Consider the following 23,985-nt stretch of genomic DNA (forward strand, 5'->3'; position numbering starts at 1 on the left):
TTTTCGCTTTGGGAAAGAGGAAGAAGTCCAATATTAGATCAGTAGAATAGGGTAGGTTGTTGATCTGTACAATGCGACGTTTCTTCAAAATGTCTTCACAACAACTGTTGGAATGGGTAGGAGCATTGTCATGCAACAAGAACAAGCTGCCTTTCTTTCAAAATTGCAGCTTCAACAGGGAAATGTGTTTCAAAGCACCTCTACATAGTGCAGCATTGCAGTCTCTAAATCACCTGCACATATAATGCGGCATTGACTCTCTCCCCTTCAGGTACAAATTCCTTGTGAATCACATCCTGTTTGTAAGAACACATGATCAGCATCATCTTGATTCTAGACTTCTGTAAATGAAACTTTATGGGCCTTGGTGATGATTTTGAAGTGTACTGCATGCCCTGATGCTCCGTGTCCTAATATGTTCCTGTTTTTGTCAGCTTCTTTTTGGCAGTTAATTTTCAGATTTTTTGAGGACTGATGAATGTAACTGTGACTGAATGACTCCTGATGTCAGTCATAAGCAAGCTATGTGAAATGTTCATATTGTTTGTGTACAATGGATGATTTCGCTGTTCGTATGGGGGATTGAAGTAACTGTACAAGTTTAGCTGATGTTTCTACACTGCTGTTATTACAGTACCTGTAGTATGAATGTCTCTCCCTCTCTCCCCCTTCCCTCCATCTTCTGTCAACAGTTAAGTACAGATGTACAAACCATTTGGCCATCCATTATCCATTTGACTTGTTTTAAAATATATTAAATAAGTTATACAAATTACTAATTCAAAGATTTTTTTTTTTTATAGTCTTGACATTTAAACCATTTTTAATATTCAAAATAATTTACTTTCTGGCAGTTCAAAATAAAGGAGCCTTTCATGCTCATGAAAGATAATAAAGCAACCTCAAAATAGTAGGTGCTGCAGGTGGGAATAATAAGAATAATCATAAGCTATTTGCTGCAGTGAATACAGTAAAAGACTGAACTTATAACCCTTCTCCTCTTACCTCGGATAAATATGGCATTTTCAAAAGGATAGAACTGCCCAACGATATTATTTTTTAATGCATACAATAGTAACATACTATAGTGTGTTGCTATTTTATTTTATTCTCTATTTCAAAATGCCATGCAGAGTCACAATCCAGTAAAATAGAACAAAATGAATAAGCTAACTTAATCTTCAATACCTACAATAGTCATTGTTAAAATTATATAAATAAAAAAATATATATTATTTTATGATTATTTTGTTACGTGTTGTATTATTTTAATTATTATTAATTTATAACAGGGGTTCTTATATATTAAGCAGGGTTCTTAACCTTTTTTGCACAGTCACCGTCTCTTTCAATTTTGCTCTCTCACCCTCACCTACATTATTTTAGCTGCAAAATTTGGAAATTAAATACATGGTCAGAAAATAGTATGTTACTGTTTTATTTTATTCTGTTATTTTATGACGAATGTTGAGTTGTGCCATATTATAATGCAAGTATTAATTTATTGCAGGGGTCCTTAACTTTTATTATTCAGTTACCTCCCTTCCAGTTTTGCTATATCACACCCTCTTTTATTCTAATTTAAAATTTATAAATTAAAATATAGTCATAAAATTCAAATTTGAAAAGATCTTATTATTTAAAGTTACATTCTGCCCATTACAACTTGAAAAGGAGGGAAAAAGTGTGTTTGGGAAGCCTTCTCACCACTCCTAGGGAGGTAAGCCCTCCTGGTTAAGAACTCCTAATTTATAGAAGATATGCCTAATAAATGTAAACTCCAATATAAAAATTAAATTCATGAAAAAAAAAAAAAAAAAAAAACATTTTGTAACATTTTGTAAACAGTTTGGGGAGTACAACGTCTACAGAAAGGATAGACAGGATAGGAAGGGAGGAGGGGTTATGCTATTAGTTAAGAAACACATAAAATCCAAGGAAGTGAAGCCAGTTGACATCGCTGGACAGTGCAGTGTCGAGTCAGTTTGGTGTAACATAAGCATTAGGAGATAAATTGAGAGTAGGAGTGTGCTATAGGTCTAATGACTCTGATGAGTATAATAAGAAACTGTACAGAGAAATAAGAGTGGGCCAGTAAATCAGAGAGTCTTATAATGGGGGATTTTAATTTCCCAGATATTGACTGGAATTTGTGGGTTGGTCACTCACACATTAGCAAGTCTTTTGTGGATTTATTGGATGATTGTTTTCTAAATCAGCATGTTTGGGAGGCAACTAGAGGGAGCAATACTCTTGACACAGCAGAGAAGAAAAATGCATGGGATACATAAAAATTAACATGTGACGCAGAAGCCTATGATAGATATAAGTTGATCTGTAACCAAGTTACAAAGGAGGTTAGGCAGGCGAAGGCAGATTACGAGAAATCTTTGGCAATGGATGCAAAGAAAAATAGCAAGGAATTCTTTACTTATGTAAACTCTAGAAGGAAGGGGATGAGTCAGATTGGTCCACTTGATATTGATGGTTCAACTGTTCATGATCCTGCTCAGGTAGCTAACAAACTAAATCAATATTTTGCATCTACATTCACACATGAGGAGTTATTCAGGAAAGGGAATGCCATAGATGAGGTAAACACTGGCAGTGAGCTAGATGATCTTGTAATAATTGAGAGTAAAGTGGAGGAGAAATTGTTGAAGATAAATACAAGAAAGGCACCTGGGGTGGATGGGAATCTATCCAGTTATATTAAAGGAAGCAGCAAAGGAAGTAAGCAATCCGTTAGCCATAATTATGAGAGCTTCCTTGGACTCAAGGGAGGTACCCACAGACTGGAGATGTGCAAATGTAACCCCAATTCACAATGGAGGATAAAAGGCTGACACAGGTAATTATAGACCTGTGAGTTTAACTTCTGTTCCAGGAAAATTAATGGAAGAACTGATTAAAGAAGCACTGCAGGATCATCTTGACAACAATTCAGTTATAGCTCAGACACAGCATGGTTTTGTTAAGGGGGAAGGTCTTGCCTGACCAATTTGCTTGGATACTATGATGTAGTCACAAAAGAATTGGATGCAGGGAATAACTTTGATATTATATATTTGGATCTTAGAAAGGCTTTTGATACTGTTGCACATGGAAGACTGTTGCACAAATTGGAGCAGTGTGGCATTGGTGGCAAATTGTTCCTATGAATAAAGGGATGGTTAAGTGGCAGAAGACAGAGTCGTAATTAATGGACACTGCTCATTGTGGACTAATGTTATTAGTGGAGTCCCTCAGGGTTCAGTGTTGGGTCCATTGTTGTTTTCTGTATTTATAAATAATATTGATGATGGTATATCAAGCTTAATGTCCAAGTTTGCAGACGATACAAAGGTTGGCAGGGTTGTTAAGGATGCTACTGATGCTATGCTGTTGCAACAGGATCTGGAAAAGTTGAGCAGATGGGCTGAGGTGCAAATGAAGTTTAATATTGACAAATGCAACCCCAGAGCAACATATCAACTCTGTGGTACTACACTGACAGTGGTAGAGAAGGAAAAGGACCTGGGGGTGGTTGTGCAGGCAGATATGAAGTTCTCGGAGCAGTGCAGACGGGCTGCAAGAGTAGCTCATGGTGTCTTATCAATGATATATAGGAACTTTTCTAGCAGGAATAAGGAGGTGATTATTCCCTTATATAAGGCAATGGTCAGACCACATCTTGAGTACTGTATACAGGTGTGGAGGCCTCATTTTAAAAGGATGTAGAGCTGTTGGAATGAGTACAGAGAAGGGCAACAAGGTTAGTGAACAGAACAAAGGGTTGCTCTTACGAAGAAAGGCTTAAGTTTTGCAAATTACAGTGTCTGGAGACTAGGCACCGGCGAGGTTATCTGATAGAGGTGTACAAAGCCTTGAATGGTTTCAGCATGCTCAGTGCTGAGATGGGATACTGCCTCTTGCTCAGAATAATCACCTGAGAGGGCATAAATTCAAATTGAAGAAAGACAGATGTAGGATAGATGTGCGGAAATTTGCCTTTATACAGCGGGTAGTTGGTTGGGGGAACAGACTTCCATCCCTTGTTGTGGCAGTTGATAGCCTAAATAAATTTAAGGCTCAACTGGACAGGTATTTTGAACGGATGGAGGGGTGAAGTGGAAGTTTTTTTTTTTTTTTTTTGGCTGATGCTGCATAAGCTTGCTTTCTTGCATCATATGCCTCTACTAATGCTAACTCATTAATTACAGTGCAACCTTGATATAACACACCTCTTCATACTGCAGGTATGATCATGTCCACAAATCAAATTATGAAAAAAAAAGTAGTGTTCAATGAACTAACAAGTTCATATTAGAAACTGGAAAAAGTGAATTCTGTATATACTTGTATCTACTGTACATTCTACTATTTTATTTCCAAGAGGGGAAATTAGCTAAAAATTGGCTGTATATTTGCATCAATATATTCAGTATTGAGTTGCAGAGTAATTTTGTAAATAACAGGACTCATCAGAGACTAATTACTATAGAAACCGTTTCTGCCCTCAGCTAAATATGCAATAAAAGATTATATCAGTGTAATGCTAATTACAAACAGCTACTTCTGGAGTAGAATATGGCTGTTTTTTGTTAAGTTCGTACATTAGTTACAAAGTAAATTTTTTCAAAACAGCACATGATATCTTTCTTCAACCAGAAGTTTCACTTAGGAGAGCAAAACTGTTAAGGGCTAAACTAGACAAAAATATATACAAACTGACAAGTGATTTATGGAGAAATCAATTCAGCACTATAATAGACTAGACAGTTTGGTTTTGATTTAGTTTTCTCAAAACACAGTAAATTCTAGGACATCAGAAATGAATACATGGAAAAATTAGTAGGACTGAAGTAAGGGTCACCAAAAGAAAAAATTATACAATTGAAGAAAAGTTAAAGATTATTGAAAGAGTTAAGAGTGGTGAAACAAAATGCAGTATATTTCGTGAGTGTGGAAGTTCAGACGGAATGATATGCAGTTGGATGAAAGAGGAAGAAAAATTGTGTTCAATCGTATACCCTGTAGAGAAAAGATGAAATAAGCATCCAACAAAAGAAAACTAGACTTTGTGAAAATAGTGATGTGGACCAATCCTTATACAAGTGGTTTCTACAGAAGTGTAGTGAAGGAGTATCAATAAAGGGGGTAATTTTGAAAGCAGAAGCACTTAAATTTAATAAGCTATTTGGTGGAGTGATGATACCTTTAAAGCTTCTTAAGGTTGAATTTGGAGGTGGAAGGCTTGTGACGGGAAAGCCCAGTTTAGCAGGCTGAAAACTAAAAAAGAGAAAATTATTATGTTCACAAAAAAGACTGGAAATCACGTTAAAGCCATTGTGTGTCAATAAAAGCTGAAGTCCCTGGTGTTTTAAGCATGCCAACGTGAAATCTCTACTTGTGTGATTTATAAAAATACTTCAGCTCTTGGATGGATGACGAGTGATTATTGCTTCATGGTTTGAAAGTGAGTTTGTACCATTCATGAGATGCTGCTTGCTTTCTTTCCAAAAAACTTTAAAAGAAAAGACTCTGTTAGTGTTGGATCACTGCCCAGCTTATCCTTCGGCCGATGGCCTGAAATCGAAAGATAAAACAAGATCAGAGTTGTTTCTCCCAAGAAATACAACTGCACTAATTCAGCTCACGGAACAGAGTATTATTCGAGCCTTCAAAGCCTACTGTTGTGGTGAGCTACTTGCTGGTGTTGTGAACTCAGAAATTTATATATATATATTTTAAAAGACAAGATCACTATTAATCTTCAATTAGCAGCATTTTCAGAACATGAAACAAAAGCTACTTGTAACGTAACTGGTGTGCAGTTTTGGAGCAAATGAACTGATTGCTTGGATGAGGTGGATGCAGAAGCTCTAGTTACGCATTACCTAAGCAAGGAAGGAATCGCAGCCTCTGTGAACAGTGGGAATAAACAAACAGAAGACCAATGACATTAGGTGTGGCTCAGAACATAATGTGGAAGATTTGTATAAGGGAAAGCATCAGAAACGAAAGTGTTTAAAAAAACATTAATGAAGTGATGGCATGGTTAAAATGTCAGAGTGGTAGTGAACATCATTTATTGCATCTGACCACTATTTAGAATTTTGTACTGAAAAAACTGTCATCAGTTCAGGCAAACTAAATTATATGACTATTTCAGAATGGATGCATAAAATGTAAGTCCCTGACACCATTATGTATTAGTAGAATGTAAATGGAATGATATAACCTTTAATATATGGTATTTTAGTATATATACTCATAAAATATTAGTAAATATAAAGCCGACCGGGCTAGCCGAGTGGGTAAAGTACCTGCCCGGCAACCCAAAGGTCGCGGGTTCGATTCCCGCCTCGGGCTTGGATCAAAGTACTGCAAAAAACCTTGGGAGGTGCAATATGGCCACAGAAGCCGATGTGCCAACAACTACCAAATCAAAAAAAAAAAAAAAAAGTAAATATAAAAGTATTTATATACTAAGTAAAGTATATTTATGTTAAAAAAAAAAACTGGAGAAAATTCGATACAATATTTTTGGCTATAATGTGCTTCATTTATGATGCGGTTATTAAAGTTGTTTCTGACATCTGCATTGTATTTAAAACAGAAATTGGTGATCCCTCATTTATATACAGACCAGTATCACCTCTCTAAATCATTCTTGATGAGTGAAATTAGTGAAGGCAGTGGTTGGGCCAAATCTTGGATAGGACTGGAAGCCTCATTTTAAGAAAGATTTGATGTCTTGGAACAAATGTTGCGAGAAGAGCAATCAGGTTACTCAAGAACAGAAGGGGGATATTCTTACCACAAAAACACCTGGACACTAGGCATTTGTGGGGAGACTTGATTGAAGTGTTTAATTCTTTAAATGAATGGATTGAGTAAACTTGATGATTGCATTCTGACTCTTTTTCAGACAATATGCATAATGAGACATAAACTTAAATTGAAAAAAGGATGGCTACAGGATAGATGTGTAAAATTTTCTTTAAGCCAGAGAATAATTGATTGTTGGAACAAAACACCATCTGGTGTTTTGGAAGTGGGTAGCCTGAATAACTTTAAGGAAGAATTGGACATATCATTAGAAAGGATGGACAGATGAGGTGGGTGCTTTTTTTTTTTTTTTTGCTGATTCTGTATAAGCTTACTTCTTGGCATAATTTCTACTACTATTAATATAATTACTTACTTTTCATTTGTTTGGATTGAGTTGGATGTGGAAGCTCCAGTTACACATTACCTGAGCAAGGTAATGTGTAATTTATACATCTCCAAATCCATAGGAGGAACTTTTCTTGAATATAAAGATGTGCTTGTAAATATGGCTAAAGGTTTATTTACCTTTTTTGCTGCTAATTTTGATATAATTGGATAGATTCCATTAGCTCCAGGTGCCTTATTTCTCTTCCATTTTCCCCCTCAGTTATCACAAAATCATTTAGCTCCCATGTATTAAGATACAAAATATTTATTCAGTTTGTCAGCAGCCAGAACTATCAGGATCACTGATAGTTAAGCCAATTCCATTGATATCTAGCAGAGCAGTTGTGATTTATTCCTTTCCTTCTATTGTTAACATAAATAGAGAACTCTGTGACCTTTTTTTTTTTTTTTTTTTTTGCATTTCTAGTCAGACTTAGATCTGTCTTAGACTGCATAACCATTTAATATTTTGCAACTGAGTCATTTTTATGACTAATTTGCAAACTATTTTGTACTCACTATAATTTTTACCTGATAATTTTAATCATCCAATGTATTTTTGTTCTCTTTCATTAGTTCATCTGTCATCCATTTAGGTCTAAACCTTGAAGAGAGTATCCCTTAGTTGGCTGGCATCTTTTACAATTATTTCTTCAAATGCTTCCCATTTAGAATTTGCAGTTGGCCCTGCTGATAAGACTTAAAAACTTTTTAAAAGCAGCAAAAGAGGTAAGTAAACCTTTAGCTATATTTATAAATATATAAATATTTAAGCTAAATATTTATATATTTAGCTAATACGGCCCATGGCAGAGAAGAAAAATGCATGGGATGCATATAAATTATCAGGTGACACAGAAGCCTATGGCAGAGATAAGCTAGTCTGTAATCAAGTCACAAAGGAGGTTAGGTAGGCAAAGGCAGATTACGAGAAATCTTTGGCAAAGGATGCAAAGAAAAACAGCAGAGAGTTCTTTACTTATGTAAACTCTAGAAGGAAAGGGATGAATCAGATTGGTCCACTTAACATAGATGGTTTGACTATTGATGTTCATGCTCAGATAGCTGATAAACTGAATGAGTATTTTGCATCTACATTCACACGTGACATGTTATTCAAGGAGAGGAATGCCAGAAGTTTATCAGACTCTAATAAGGAGCTAAGTGATTTTGTAATAACTGAGAGCAAAGTAGACAAGAAATTGTTGAAGTTAAACATAAAAAAGTCACCCAGGGTGGATGGGATCTATCCAGTTGTATTAAAGGAGGCAGCAAAGGAAGTAAGCAAACCCTTAGCCATAATTATGAAAGCTTCCTTGGACCCGTGGGAGGTCTCCATGGACTGGAAATGTGTAAATGTGTCCCCAGTTCACAAAGGGGGATCAAAGGGGGACACGAGTAATTACAGACCTGTTAGCCTAACTTCTGTTCCAGGAAAAATAATGGAATCACTGGTTAAGGACGTGATGCAGGATCATCTAGACAAGACTGCAGTTATAGTTCAGACACAGCATGGATTTGTTAAGGGGAAGTCTTTGACCAATTTGATTGGCAATGTGGTCACAAAGGAACTGGATGCAAAGAATAATTTTGATATCATATACTTGGATTTTAGGAAAGCTTTTGATACTGTGGCACATGGAAGACTACTGCACAAATTGGAGCAGAATGGTATTAAGAGTAAGTTGCTACAATGGATAAAAGGATGGTTGAGTGGGAGAAGGCTGAGTGGTTATCAATGGACACTGCTCTTCGTGGACTAATGTTATTAGTGGAGTCCAACAGGGTTTGGTGTTGGGCCCATTGTTGTTTTCTGTATTTATCAGTGATATCGTGAAAGTGTATTGGGCTTAATGTCTAAGTTTGCAGATGATACGAAGATTGGCAGGGTTGTTAATGACAGTAATGATAGTACGCTACTGCAACAGGATCTGGAAAAGTTGAGTAGATGGGCTGAGAGGTGGCAACTGAAGTTTAACATTGACAAATATAAAGTACTGCATATAGGTAGCAGTAACCCCAGAGTAACGTATCAACTGGGTGGTACTACACTCAGGGTAGTGGAGAATGAAAAGGACCTGGGGGTAATTGTGCAGTCAGATATGAAGTTTTCTGAGTAGTGCAAAAAAGGCTGCAAGAGTAGCTCATGGGTCTTGTCAATAATATACAGAAATTTTGCTAGCAGGAATAAGGAGGTGATTGTCCCCTTGTATAAGGCAATGGTCAGGCACTAACTTGAGTACTGTATACAGGTCTGTAGGGATATTTTAGGAAAGATGTAGAGCTGTTGGAATGAGTACAGAGAAGGGCAATGAGATTGGTGAGTGGAACAAAGGGTTCCATTTAAGTTCTGCAAATTGCACATTCTGGAGACTAGGCACCTCCAACATGATATATTTAAGGTGTAATGGATTGAGCAAGCTTCTTCCTCTTTGGACATAAATTCAAATTGAGGAAAGACAATTGTAGAATAGATGTGCAGAAATTCGCCTTTAGCCAATGGGGTGATTGATAGTTGGAACAAACTTCCAGCTGTTGTAGTGGAGATCAGTAACTTAAATAAGTTCAAGGCAGAACTGGACAAATATTTGAAGTGAATGGTGAAATAGGAAGGGTGTGTGTGTGTTTTTTTTTTTTTTTTTTTTTTTGGATGATGATGTATAAGCTTGCTTTCTTGCATCATATGGCCCTACTAATGCTAATGAGCCCATCCTTGCACTCAAGGGAAGTCCCTATTGATTTGAGATGTGCAAATGTCTCCCTTATTCATAAAGGGAGTTGGGATCAAAGTAAAAGTAAGTAATTTTAAATTGACAGTAGTTATATATATATATATATATGTAAATTCCACAATGCACTTTGATCCCTGCCACCTAGTGGTTTTTCTGTCTACAGGTTCTTAATGCATAAAAAATCATTATTAATAATCAGAAACACGGTTTATTGCTGTCCCTTGTTGCCTCTCTAACTTACTGATGTAGAAAGCAGTCACCTAAATCCAGAAAGATTCTCCTAATGTGTGAGTAACCAGCCCACAAGTTCCATTCAATATCTGGAAAGTTAAAGTTCCCCATTATAGGACATTCTGATTTTTTGGTGGGCTCTATATGTCTGTGTATCTCTTCATTCATTATACTCATCACTGTCATTTGTCCTATAACATACTCCTGCCCTTATTTTTTATTTTTCCACTGCTTATGTCACACCAAACTGACTCAACAGTCCACCATCAACCTGTGTCAACTTTGTGCATTGCCTTAGTCTCCCTGTGCTTCTTAACTCCTACTCCCCTTCTGTCTGGTATGTCCTTTCTATGAATGTAATCTCCATATTCAAATTCTGCATTCCCCTATGTCTTTGTGGCATGATGTTTTTATTATCCCTACAGTGTCCTCATTTGATGACCTAACCATTACTTCAAATTTATTAACTATAATCCTAGCATTATTGTATGAGCAATTATATGTGTACCTGTTTTTGCTTCCATTTAATTGCTTGCCCCATGAGGGCCATCGGCAGGCTTTGTAATTCTCCACACCTTTTCCTGGCTGCTGTGTGTGTGTCTCAATAGAAGGCACAAGAAACAGTTTCACATCTGCCTACAGCTGCTGTAAAACTATTAGTCTGTGCCTTTCCCCACCCCAAAGCTAGCAATTTTCTGACCCACTTAACACTGCCTTGATAGCATCAGCAAACATTCTTCACCTCTTCTATTTAATTGTATCCCATTCATGTAAAAAGTCTCTCTTTTAAGAAGCACAGAACATGTTGAGAAAAATTTTTACCCCATTAACCCTGCACAGTCTTTCCAGGACCAGATTGATTGACAAGGCTCTCGCCATCCTTTCTTTCCTGGGCAGAATTGTAGATACTTCCAAATTTAATCCTAACTTACAACTTTTTCTCAACATTGCACTATACTCTTTAAGTAAATCCTTATATCTCCAGTTTTTAATATTTATAGTGCCAACATCTACAACGGTATCACCTTTTGTGCCCTTAGCATTAGTTGAGGCATATGAAAGAAATCGAGCTTATAGAGCATCAGCCAAAAAAAAAAAAAAAAAAACCATCCCATTTTGACCGGATGGGCAGAATGGCTATCAACTTCCACAGCAACAGATCTGGAAGTCTGTTCCAGCAATCAACTACCCACTGGCTAAAGGGAAACTTCTGCACATCTATTCTACAACTGTCTTTCCTCAGTTTGAATCTATGCCCCATCGGGTTCTTAGCCTGAGCAAGCGGAAGGATCCCATCAGAATTGAGCCTGCTCAAACCATTCAAGGCCTTATACACCTCAATCAGATCACCTTGCAGTTGCCAAGTCCCCAGATGCTGCAACTTGCAGAACTTAAGCCTTTCTTCGTAAGCGCACTCCTTTGTTCCTCTCAGCAATCTTGTTGCCCTTCTCTGTACTCGTCCTAGCAACTCTATATCCTACTTAAAATGAGGTCTTCAGACCTATATGCAGTACTCAAGATGTGGCCTGACCATTGCCTTATACAAAGAGATAATCACCTCCTTGTCTCTGCTAGTGAAATTCCTATATATCATTGACAAAAGTACATGGCCTGCTCTGGCAGCCCATCTGCACTGCTCAGAGAACTTCATATCTGACTGCACAATTACCCACAGGTCTTTTTCATTCTCCTTCTCCCTGAGCATAGTATCACACTGTTGGTATGTTTCTCTTGGGTTACTGCTACCCATATGCAGTACTTTGCATTTGTCAATGTTAAAACTTCAGATCTCAGTCTCCATAACCACCAAAAACGGAGGATGTGGAAAGGTCAAGGAATGACCACCGCATATCCCCGGAACAATATGGCCTTATTTGCTAATGCTCCTAAAAACCAAACAACAACAACAACAGATCTCAGCCCATCTGCCTAACTTTTCTAGATCCTGTTGAGTAGCATACTGTCTTTAGTGTCATTAACAACCTTTGTATCATCTGCAAACTTGAACATTGTCTGATATATCTTCATCAATATCATTGATAAATACACAAAATAACAATGGGCCCATCACCAAATCCTGGAGGAATCCACTAATAACATTAGTCCATGTAGAGCAGTGTCTCATTCAGTTCATCATTTATTACCACTCTCTGCTGTCTCCCACTCAACCATCCCTTTATCCATTGCATCAAATTGCCTTTAATGTCATACCGCTCCAATTTATACAGCAGTCTTCCATGTACAACGGTATCAAATCTTTCCTGAAATCCAAGTATATGATATGAAAATTATTTTTTGTGTACGGTTCCTTTGTGACCACATCGTCGTATCCAATCAAATTGGTCAGACAAGACTTCCCCTTAACAAACCTATGCTGTGTCTGAACTATTACTGCAGTCTTATCTAGGTGATCCTGTATCACCTCTTTAACCAGTGACTTTTATTTTCCCCGCAACAGAAGTTAAACTAACAGGGCTATAATTTTTTGTGTCATCCTTTGAACCCCTTTTGTGAATTGGGGATACATTTGCACATCTTCAGTCCATGGGGACCTCCTCTGAATCTAATGATGCTCTCATAATTGTGGCTAAGGGTTTGCTAACTTCCTTTGCTCCCTCCTTCAATATAACTGGATAGATTCCATCCACCCCAGGTGACTTTTTTATGTTTAACAATTTCTCCTCCAGTTATTACAAAATCACTTAGCTCCCTGTTAGAGTTTGGTAAACTTCTGGCATTCCCCTCCTTGAATAACTTGTCATGCATGAATGTAGATGCAGAATACTCATTCAGTTTATCAGCTGCTTGAGCAGCATTGTCAATAGTCAAACCATCTATGTTAAGTGGAACAATCTGATTCATCCCCTTCCTTCTGGAGTTTATACAGAACTCTTTGTTGTTTTTCTTTGCATCCTTTGCTAAAGATTTCTCGTAATCTGCCTTTGCCTGCCTAACCTCCTTTGTGACTTGATTATCGACCAGCTTATATCTGCCGTAGGCTTCTGTGTTGCCTGATAATTTATTTGCATCTCGTGCATTTTTGTTCTCTGTCATGAGCCTCATTAATTCATCTGACATCCATTTAGGCCTGAACCTTGAACAGTATTTCTTAGTTGGTATGAAAAGCCTAATAGCCTCCAAGATTAAGTCCCCGAAGACTTCCCATTTAGAGTTCACCATTGGTAACATCATCAGTTGATATTACTGTATAGAATTTAAAAATTGTCCGAGACCACTGTTCAAGGTAAAGGTGACTACCTTTATGGAAGAAAAAAACCCTTCCCTTTATCCTTGATGATAGTTACATCTTTAAGTAAATCTCACATCAGTACACTGTGATCACTGTCACCTAGTGGTTCCTGCGCCTCCATAGCCAGGTGGGAAGGAGCAGCAGTGCGTAGCACATGCTTCTTGATTAGATCAGGGTTCAAGCCCGTCACCACCAAATATGGAGTCAGGGAAAAGTCAGGGAATGACCACCGCATATTCCCGGAGCAATATGGCCTTAGTTGCTAATGCTCCTAAAAACCAAACAACAAACAAACAAACTAGTGGTTCCTTTATCTGCAAATTCCTAATGCCTGAATAATCACTGCTGATAATCAGATCAAGAGTATTACTCCCTCTAGTTGCCCCTCGAACATGTTGTGTAGAAAACAATCCTCCAATAAATCCACAAAAGTTTTGCTAGCGTGCGAGTGACCAATCCACAAGTTCCACTCAATATCTGGAAAGTTAAAATCCCCCATTACAAGACATTCTGATTTACTGGCCCACTCTATTTTTCTGTACAACTGTTCATTGTAGTCATCAGAGTCATATCTGTGTGACACCATGTCTCTGATATCCCAACAATATCTGCCTTTGATGCATTGATCAGCACTTCAAATTCATCAATTTTATTTACTATACTTCTAGCATTGGTGTACATGCAAGTATACAAGTACCTGTTCTTACTCTTAGTTACCCTAACACAGCCCATGTATTTACTTGTTCCATGATGACTCCCAGCAGCTCTTGAAATCCCCAGCAACTTGCTCTCTAGGCTGCTGCTCATTACATTAGAAGCAGTACAAGAATCACTTCTGCCTCTGCCTGTGGATACTGTTAATTTTTCAGTCTGTGAATCCTCCCAAGGTAGCATTTTTCTGACCCACTAAACACTGCCTCAGTAGAATCAGCAAATATCCATTCTATGTAAGTGTATCCCATCCCTGTAGAAGCAGTCTCTCCCATTAGCAAGCACAGACCACGCTGAAAAAAATTCTACCCTGCAAGCCTTGCACAATCTCTCCAGGGCCAAATTGATTGGAAAGACTCCCATCATATGTGCCCCCTTATCATGTCTAGGCAGAATTGCAGATACTTTCAAATTTAACTCTTAACTTGCGACTTTTTTTCAGCATTGATCTGTACTTGTTAAGTAAATATGCAGATCTCTTTCTCTTAAGGTCATTAGTGCCAACATGTACAACAATATCACCTTTTGTGTCCTTAAAAGATGATATCTGCCTAACAGTGTCATCAACTTTCACCCCTGGCAGACATATCGCCCCTTACAGGATATGCTCCACAAGATCATTAACTTTTCTTCCTGGCAGACATACCCTACCCTTATTTTATTTCAATTATTCTTTTTTGAGCATTACATTTTTTGTTTTCCTGGCAACAAAGTCAATAGTTACAGCTACCTCCTGTGGGATCAGCATTTTCTGCCTTTGGAATTGTCACTGTATTGACTAATTCATGAGTGTAAAGCTCTAGTACTGATGTGGGCAACTGAGAGTGATGGATATCCCACTTTAATTCCTTTGAGGCCATCAATCTCCTTCTTCATGCACTCCTGAATGTCCATCAGAATACTGTTTCAGCTTAATTTTCTTATACCCTTTGAACCAAACATACACACAAAGACATCCCTTTTGGCTCTCTCATATCCCGTTCCAGGTAGGTCTGCAAGTATTAAACAAGTAGTAGTTTTTATGAAGTTGTCATTCATAATAGAACCACAGTTTTCAGTTCTCCCCAAGCCACAGCTCTCTCACTAATTTGAGCTCTTTGCTTTTACTGCTGTTGTATGAGGCTTGACATCTGTTTAAATTAAATTTAATTTCAGGTTACAATGCTAAACTAAAGAGAAGACTGGAGACTGGGTCCAGCCTTCAACTGTTTTCACAACATGAACTGGGCGACCTAAATTTAAGAGATAAAAAGAAATTCAGAAATTAAAAGAGATTAAGAAATTAAAAGATTTAAATTTACCAAAGGAATCTGTGCAACTCCTTGGTTCCAACCAAACACATAGAATGAGAACTAGTCCCATACCTATCTGAGGGTGATTCTATGGTTTTTTGCATTAATATATATGACTCAATGAACTATTTAGGAATTAGTTACAATTCTGTACAGTGGAGACTCATCAAAGAGGTGTGTTACTCCACAATGAAAATAAATATGGGTCAATTCTACTAGCTTACTCTGTACATTTAAAAGAAACATATGAGAAATTGAAGAATATTGGTAGTTGGTCTGTGCTGACTTTAAAGTGATAGGCATGTTACTTGGACAACAATCTGGTTACACAAAAATGTCTTGCTTTTTGTGAGTGGGATATAGTGTTAATTGTAATGTCCCCCCCCCCCTCCCAACTCTGCATGTGAGTGGGACAGTCAGGCAAGGAGTAAGCACTGGGATGTCAAGGTCTGGCCAAAGAGGGGCAGTTTGTTGCCTGGATCAAAGAACACAGTTCATAAACTGCTGGGACCCAAAACTGTCCTCCTTCCCCCCTAGCATTGGTTTTTGATGAAACAGTGTGTGAAAGCTTTACCTCAGGAAGGTCTCTGTTTCAACTAGCTTTGTACTAAATTCCTATCAGTTACCCGAACAAGGTATTTTTGTTGGACCTCAAATTTGCAAACTGATGTGGGGCCGAGATTTTGAGAGAATTATAAATAAACGAGAAAAACAGGCATGGATTAGCTTCAGGTCTGTTGTTGAGAACTTCTTAGGGAACAAGGATCCAAACTATGAGAATGTAGTTGAAAATTTGTTGGCAAACTTGAAGAAGTTGGGCTGCAACATGAGTGTCAATTTACAGTTTTTACACTTCCCAGAAAATCCAGGAAGTGTTAGTGAAGAAGAGAGTTTCACCAGACATTAAAGACATGGAGATGAAGCACCAAGGGAGGTGGAATGTCACCATGATGGCTGACTATTACCTGATGCTGAAGTAGAAGGAACTACAAGAAAATCAAAAAAACAAAAAATTTAACCCAACGTAGATCAGTTTTTTTAAATGAGAGGCGAGTGTTTAGTGGATTTTTTACCACACTGCCCTTTTTAATAGTGTTTTTCAACGTGTATTTAAATATAAAATTCTGGTAAAAGTAGCATTTTGTTATAATGTCTGTGTACAAATTCTGCCAAAATTAATAATTTTTAAAAAATCAAATTTTCTTTATTTTTGAAGAAACCTGAGAGGTGGAAACAAATGGAAGTCAGTTTTGAAATCAGCATTAATTAGTTTATGTTTAAATAATGATTAATTTATCCAAATAAATGAAAACAGACTGTAAAATCAAGCAAATTAAAATTTAAAGAAATTATTTATGACTTACAAATGTTAAAGAATGTTTATTCTTCATCATCATCGACTAAATGCACACTCGTTGGTTTCTTGCACAAGGTGTCGTCTTCTTCAGAAATGCTTCAAGAGGCGTTTCTTTCCAAGTAATATCTTCTCTTCTCTTTTCTTTATAAATTTCATGATACCATGCATAAGCATTTTTTAATGGCATGCACAATTTGCAATTAACATAATACATGCAAGTGAGATTGCAACTAACACAATTTGCGTGGAGTAACAAGTTTACAAAGCTTAAAAAAAAAAAAAAAAAAAAAAAAAAAAAAAAAAAGGAATGAAGAGAAGATTCTGAAAATTTATTTATGTTTTTCATATAATTGAAGATTGCAGTGAAGGGGAACAGATTTCACCATAATAACGTAAAAACCCACACAATTCCAGTTATCGGGATTATTGCAAATGCAATAAGATAGGGTTTACTGCAAATGCAATAAGATAGGGTTTACTACCCGTTTTTATAGATTGCGCTAACAGAATGCGTGAACCCTTCCCTATCTCTTCCATCATGCAGTATGAGTGATGACTTTTGAGGTTATGATGAACGTCGTGGCGAGATCCAATATTCCTTACATTTCGAGGGTACAGCTCTAAAACGGTGTTCGCAGGCTGGCCGCTAGTTAGTACACCGGACCAAACCTATTGGTAACTCTCTAGGAGGCTTCCAGATCAGCTAGTGTATAATCTTGCTACCTCTACTCTGCCAGATAGTGACTGGAGGGAGTCCGAGTAGTGTGTATGTGGGGAGCATTGTCGAGGCCACATTATGTCAAGGATCTGGGTATATTCTTACCACGTGTACGCCATATCCAAAAATTTCATTACTTCATACAGCATGCCCCACCCACTTTTTCTTACTATTGAATACACCATGAATTGTCAAACTAATAGAGCAAGCTTATCTGCTAAAAGATCTAAACCTATCAAGCATTTCCTAATTCATTTCACAAATATACGTGGTCTCAATTCTAATCTCAACGATGTCCATTTCTACTTGCAGTCTGCCAAACCCCATGTACTTTTTCTGACAGAATCTCAGTTATCAGTAGATTCAACTACTGCTCATCTCAGATGCCCAAATTATTCGCTGTATGATTCCTTTCGCCTAAAGGGTGGTACTTGTGCATATGTATGTTCTGATATTCCCTGTCAGAGACTTGGCTATTTGGAATCTCCTCTCTTTGATCTTCTCTAGCTTAAAATCTCTCTACCTCATTGTGTCAAATTCATCTGTTGTATCTACCGTTCTCCCCCACTAATCACTTGGAGCTCTTTGACATCCTCTCTTTGCAACTTGACTTTCTCCAGTCCAACTTTCCTAACAGTGAAGTAATTTTACTTGGTGATTTTAATGTTCACAACTCCAGCTGGCTTCCGTTTTCTAGTCACACCGACCCAGCAGGTTGAGATGTGGAGGCTTTTGCAATTACTAATGACCTAGCACAGATTGTTCATTTACCTACAAGAATACCGGACAATCCTAATCATACAGCCAATATGCTTGATCTTTTTTCTCACAAAAAACCCTTCTAAGTACACGGTCGAAGTGAGAGGTCCTTTAGACACTTCAGATCACAACTTGGTGATTGTCTCTTCTCCAATGGAACCTTTATCTCATGGCTATTCCCAACCTCGTGCTGTTTGGCATTACAAGAATGCAAAATGGGATGACCTGTGAGACTTCTTTTCTTCTTTTCCTTGGTCGGATTACTGTTTCAAAACTTCTGATGTCAACGTTTGCTCAGATCGTGTCAGCGAAATTATTCTTACAGGAACGGAATCCTTTATCGCACACTCCACTTTAAAATCTTGTCCTTTATCTAAACCTTGGTTTTCCAATAAATGTGCTAAGGCTGTTCAAGAGAAGAATGTTGCATGTCGTAATTGGCTTGGTTCTAATTCTTCAGTTTCATTTTCTGCCTACCCAAAGCTTGCAACAATTGTAAAGCAGTTATTAATCAGTCAAAACTAGAGTTTGAACAGGCTATGAGTAGAAAACTTGCTTCTTGCCCTAATGGTAGTCGAGCATTCTAGTCTCTTGCCAAAGCTATTGGCCGCAACTTTTGCCCATCTCTGCTCCCACCTCTGTCCAAACCAGATGGTTCTGTTGTCACTTCAGCCAAGGGTAAAGCTGATCTGCTAGCATCCCATTTTTCTTCCAGCTCATGTATTAATGATCTTGGTAAAACACCTCCCACCATTCCCAACACGCTCCATTCAATTCCTCCTGTGGTCTTCTGTCAAAAGGATATCAAAAGGATTTTGATGAATCTTGATGCTAATAAAGCTCCAGGTCTTGATGGTATTTCTCCACTTGTTCTCAAAACCTATGCTCCTGAACTTACTCATATTCTTTGCTGCCTTTTTTCACTTACTTATTCCAAAGGTGTTTTTCCTTCTGCTGGGAAATTTGCTCATATCCAGCCAGTTCCTAAAAAGGGTGACAAATCCCTCCCATCCAATTACTTCTACTCTTTCTAAAGTTATGGAGAAATAAATTAACCGCCAACTCTTAAACTACCTAGAAACCTTCCGTCTGATCAATGATCGCCAGTATGGATTCCTTCAGTGTCGATCCACTGGTGATATTCTGGCTTATGTTACCCATTTATGGACTAATTCAGTGGAAAGATTCGGTGAAACACAAGTAGTTGCTCTTGACATCTCAAAGGCTTTTGATCGTGTTTGGCCTAAAGGTCTTCTAAACAAGCTTCCATCTTATGGTTGGCCTACTGTTTTTAGTAATTGTTTATCCAGTTTTCTCTCTGATCGCTCACTGAGGGTGATGGTAGATGGCTCTCTGTCTTCTAACTTCTCCGCTAATGCTGGTGTCCCCCAAGGTTCAGTTCTTTCCTCCACTCTTTTTTTCTCTTGTATATTAATGACCTTCTTCCATTGACTGGAAATCCTATCCATAGTTTTGCCGATGATAGCACATTGCATTCCACTTTCCATTTTGAGAAACCTTGTCCTGCTGAATCAACTTCAACTTCTCGAAAATCTGCTACCAGTTCCTTAAATGCTGATCTTCAGGTAATTCTCCAATGAGGCAAAGACAACTTAGTTGATTTCAACCCTTCTAAAACTCAGTCTTGTCTTATATCTTGCAAAAAGGATTCTTCTGCTCCTATGCTTATCTTTAGTGACACTCCGATTTCTAGGCAAAATGATATATCTCTTTTGGGGATTACCCTGACTTTTAATCTCTCTTGGCACAAGCACATTACAAATATTGCTTCCTTTGCATCTAAAACACTTGGTTTTCTCTTTCGCTCTTGGCGTTACTTTTCTTCCAAACAGCTGCTCACTCTGTATAAATTGTAAATCTGCCCTGCCATGGAATATTGTTCCCACATCTGGGGTGGTGCCTCCAAAACCTCTCTCAGGCTTCTTGATTCCATTCAGAAGAGGGCAGTTAGGTTAATTAATGATTCATTTCTAACAGTCTCTGCACTCACTTTCTCATTTGAGTGCAGAGAAAGTGAGTGCACTTTCTCTGCGCTCACTTTTTCTGCCTCTTCTACATATACTTCCATGGGCACTGTTTTTCTGAATTGGCTTCTATAATTCCCGCTCTCTCTTTAAAAACAGTCCGAACACGTGCCGCCACCAGCCAACATCCATTTACTGTCCAACTTCAAACCCACAGAACCAACCTTTCATCTTCCTCATTTATTCATTCAATTGCCGTTTTCTGGAACAACCTTCCTTCATACGTATTTCCTGAAAATTGCAATCTACAGAAGTTCAAGTCCAATGTCAACAAATATCTTCTTTTGTCTTCTCAACCTCCAACCCAAGCACAGTACTAAGTACTATAGGTTCTAATACCTCTCGTGTTTGGGGCTCACATAAAAAAAAAAAAAAAAAAGAAAGAAAACCCCAATAAACAGGAAAGTGCAAATTGTTTTATTGTTGTGACTTCCAGAAATGTGTTTTAGAAAAATATCACAAATGCATTCAAAATTGATTCTTATAATGGAATATATGATAAAGATGAAAGTATACCGCAATTTCCATTATAAAAATGACCTTTTAGAGAGATAAATAGTTATATTGTAAAAATTTCAATTTCCAAGGTCTTGGAACGAATTACCAAAAAAAAAAAAAAAAATCAATGTATTATTGGGTTCACATTACAATGTTTTCATGATACGATTGTCTCTGGAACGTATTAATATCGTAAAGCGGAGTGCACTGTGTTGTATAGCTACAATACAGTGTATAGGTTTGAAATGCAGTATTTATGAATGTTTAACATTCATGTTTTTTTTACAATTAATGTTCATATTTTAAATTTTATTGATACTTGGGGAAAAAAAAAAAAAAATCGTAAATCAGAAATTTATGCTTGTATTCATGCCAATTTTTTTTTTTTTTTTCTCTTTTAGAACAATAACTTCTATTATTGGATGGCTTAAAGTCTTGCTCTCCAAACAAAAAAAGACAGACTTTAAACTTGATGCTGATAAAGCTGTAACGGATGTAAGTAATATATAATTAATTGTGTAATAATTAATTGCTGCATCACATTGTATAGGATCCTCATCTAAAGTGCAACTAAATTTTGTAACAGTACAATTAAAATGCAGTCCAGTTTTCAAAACAAATACAGAATTTAATTAAAGCTATTATAAAAGGTACTGTCTACTTTACTTGTGTAGACAAGCATTCACATCTTTTTTTAATGTTACAAAATAGAACATTAAAACTATGTTCATTGGCATGAATGTAGTTTCAATGTTCTATTTTGTCTTATTTGATACATGTTTGTATATTTATTACTGAATGTGTTATGCATTGCTAAAGTGATTTGGATTCAAGGTAATGTTCTAAATATTACACACTACATTCTGTACTGCACCTCAGATACAGTGAAATTTCTTTCTGCAACCTGCCTAAAAAAATTGATATTGGCTCTATGAAGCCAAAGGTGGATCCGTGAATAATGTCATGTGAAATGAAAAAATACAATATAAGTTTGTGGTAACCTTTATTGTTGCATATTTGCACTGTTCTTTTTGTCGATGGCCAGACATGTGCCTCTAATTGATCTTGCTCACGTTTATGCTTATGACTCTCTCTCTCTTGTGTTCCGCCGCTGACTTTGGTGCTTGCTTTTCAATGTTAGATTTGTGATTTTTTTTAACTCTTTGAACACGTTTAGTTGATGTAACTTTTGTCATCGTCACAACTTAACTAAATGGAAACCAACTGCACTGCTCAACAAAAGCGAAGTAACTGAACAAAGTAGTTACTTTAACGAGTTGTTCAACTTTCGAAAACTAAAAACCCGATTTGAAATCTAGTTATATATCCTTGTAGAGCTCTCAAAGGGCAACCATTTTGTTGCTCAATTGTACGCAACTTGTTGCGTCGTTGCACGCAACAAGTACAACTCATGTCAAATGGCCCAGCATTTGAAGTTATATTGTGACAGAAAGAAAAGGAAATTGGACAGAAATGTGAATCTAGATGACACTCTTGCATTCAGCCGCCGACTTTGTTGCTTGCTTTTCAACATTAGATTTGTGATTTTGTTGAAATCTTTGAACATATTTAGTTGATGTAACTTTCGGCATCATCAGAACTTAACTAAATGAAATACAACCACACTGCTCGACAAATGCGAAGTTGTTACTTTAACGAGTTGTTCAACTCTTGAAAACTAAAAACCCGATTCGAAATCTAGTTATATATTCTTGTAGAGCTCTCGAAGGGCAACAATTTTGTTGCTTACTGTTTTTGTCTAACATTTATAGTTTTCAAGATATTGCGAAAACAAACTTGAAAATGCTCGAATTTTTCAACTCTCTCAACTTTGCATCTCTATTACTCGGGAACCATAAGAGCTACATCAAAACTATTTATAGATTTAAAAACTACGTTTCCTACTAAACAGTTTTGTTGCTTACTGTTTATGTCTGTCTATCATAGTTTAGAAGTTATTGAGAATGAAAGTAACCAAGGTGCAATGGCAAATGACCAAAATGAGAAATTTTTAGTTTTTTTCGAAAAAAAATGATATCAAATATCAAAATTTCTAATTTTTTCTTGCATATTCGTTGACAGAATTATATACCCGACAAAATAAGTATAAATTGTTTATACTATTGTTTATTAGTTTCAGAGATGTGACAGTCTGAGCGTTGTAGGGTACCCCCAGCATTGACATTATTTACGTCAAAATCTGACAGAATATCCAGTGTTATTATGTATGTTTCTGTAGTTATCTTGGTACTCATCAGCCTTTGACTACTGGGTTGTGTGGATAATTCTGTGTATATGCTAAGTGTGACTGGATGGTCGTTTTGTAGATACAGAGTTCTGTACATTCAGTATTCAAATCTACATTACTAAAGGATCAACCATGTTGAAAGTTTTTGCTGTGGATAAATTTGTTTGGCTAATTGGACAGGTTGTGTCCAGTTAGACTAATTAGACACGGGCACTGTTGTACATACTCTGTACTTTGGATACTGAAAACCCACATATTGTACAGGAGTTTGAGGGTAATCTGAAGTTGAATGTGTGGTGTGCAGTTCCCAACACAAGAGGACTGACCTTTTCTACCCACAGTTAACAGTGCTAATTATCTTTATATGTATCAGTTATTTGCTATACCATAGATGGAACATCTGCCACTAAAATGTTATTTTTCAGCAACCAGTATCATGTTTTTTGACTCTTGGCACTTCCCCAGATGTAAGTCCTCTTGATTTTTTCCCCCCCCTGGTTTTAAATGAAGGAAGTGTATTGCACTGGTCAAAGTATGAATGAACTCCATGCATTTATCAACAACACAATTGCTTCTGTGACACCACATGCAAGAAAACTGTTGAAATTAAAATGAATATTGTTTCAGTATCATATTATGCAGCCTTCATGATGAAAACCTATTAATATCCATATGGAAAGTCATAGAATAAATTCATAGATTGAGGCTTTTGTCTTGAACTTAACGTCTGTGTGAAATTCATTGATACATTCATCTCTTTATCTGGTGTACACTTTACTTTTTACAGCCTTCTGTGATCTAGGATGTTGTGAATAATATATGCCCACCCCATATACAAGATGTGGCCATAAAGTTCCCAGACTAGTGCTGTTGCAGTCATGTTTGATTAGCTTGAAAATAAACAGAAGTGGTATAGGTTGTAGTTCAAACTTCCTCCAACA

General features: G+C 37.1%; 1 protein-coding gene across 2 annotated transcripts in view; it reads left to right on the forward strand.

The window, feature by feature from the left end:
* The window catches only part of Sec10 (Exocyst complex component Sec10), a 225,498-nt gene that overhangs the window by 171,909 nt on the left and 29,604 nt on the right, over positions 1 to 23,985 (forward strand). Inside the window, exon 14 of one of the 2 annotated variants that reach the window (XM_090369552.1) lies at positions 21,198 to 21,291. In XM_090369552.1, the coding sequence (XP_090225678.1) occupies positions 21,198 to 21,291 (94 nt within the window). Of the gene's footprint in view, positions 1 to 7,779; positions 7,890 to 21,197; positions 21,292 to 23,985 lie in introns of those variants that run through there. The other variant, XM_090369553.1, reaches the window with a different exon arrangement.

This window comes from Mastigoproctus giganteus, chromosome 3 (assembly GCF_048544385.1).
Source record: "Mastigoproctus giganteus isolate SK-2022 chromosome 3, ASM4854438v1, whole genome shotgun sequence".
Classification (NCBI taxonomy): Eukaryota; Metazoa; Arthropoda; class Arachnida; order Uropygi; family Thelyphonidae; genus Mastigoproctus; species Mastigoproctus giganteus.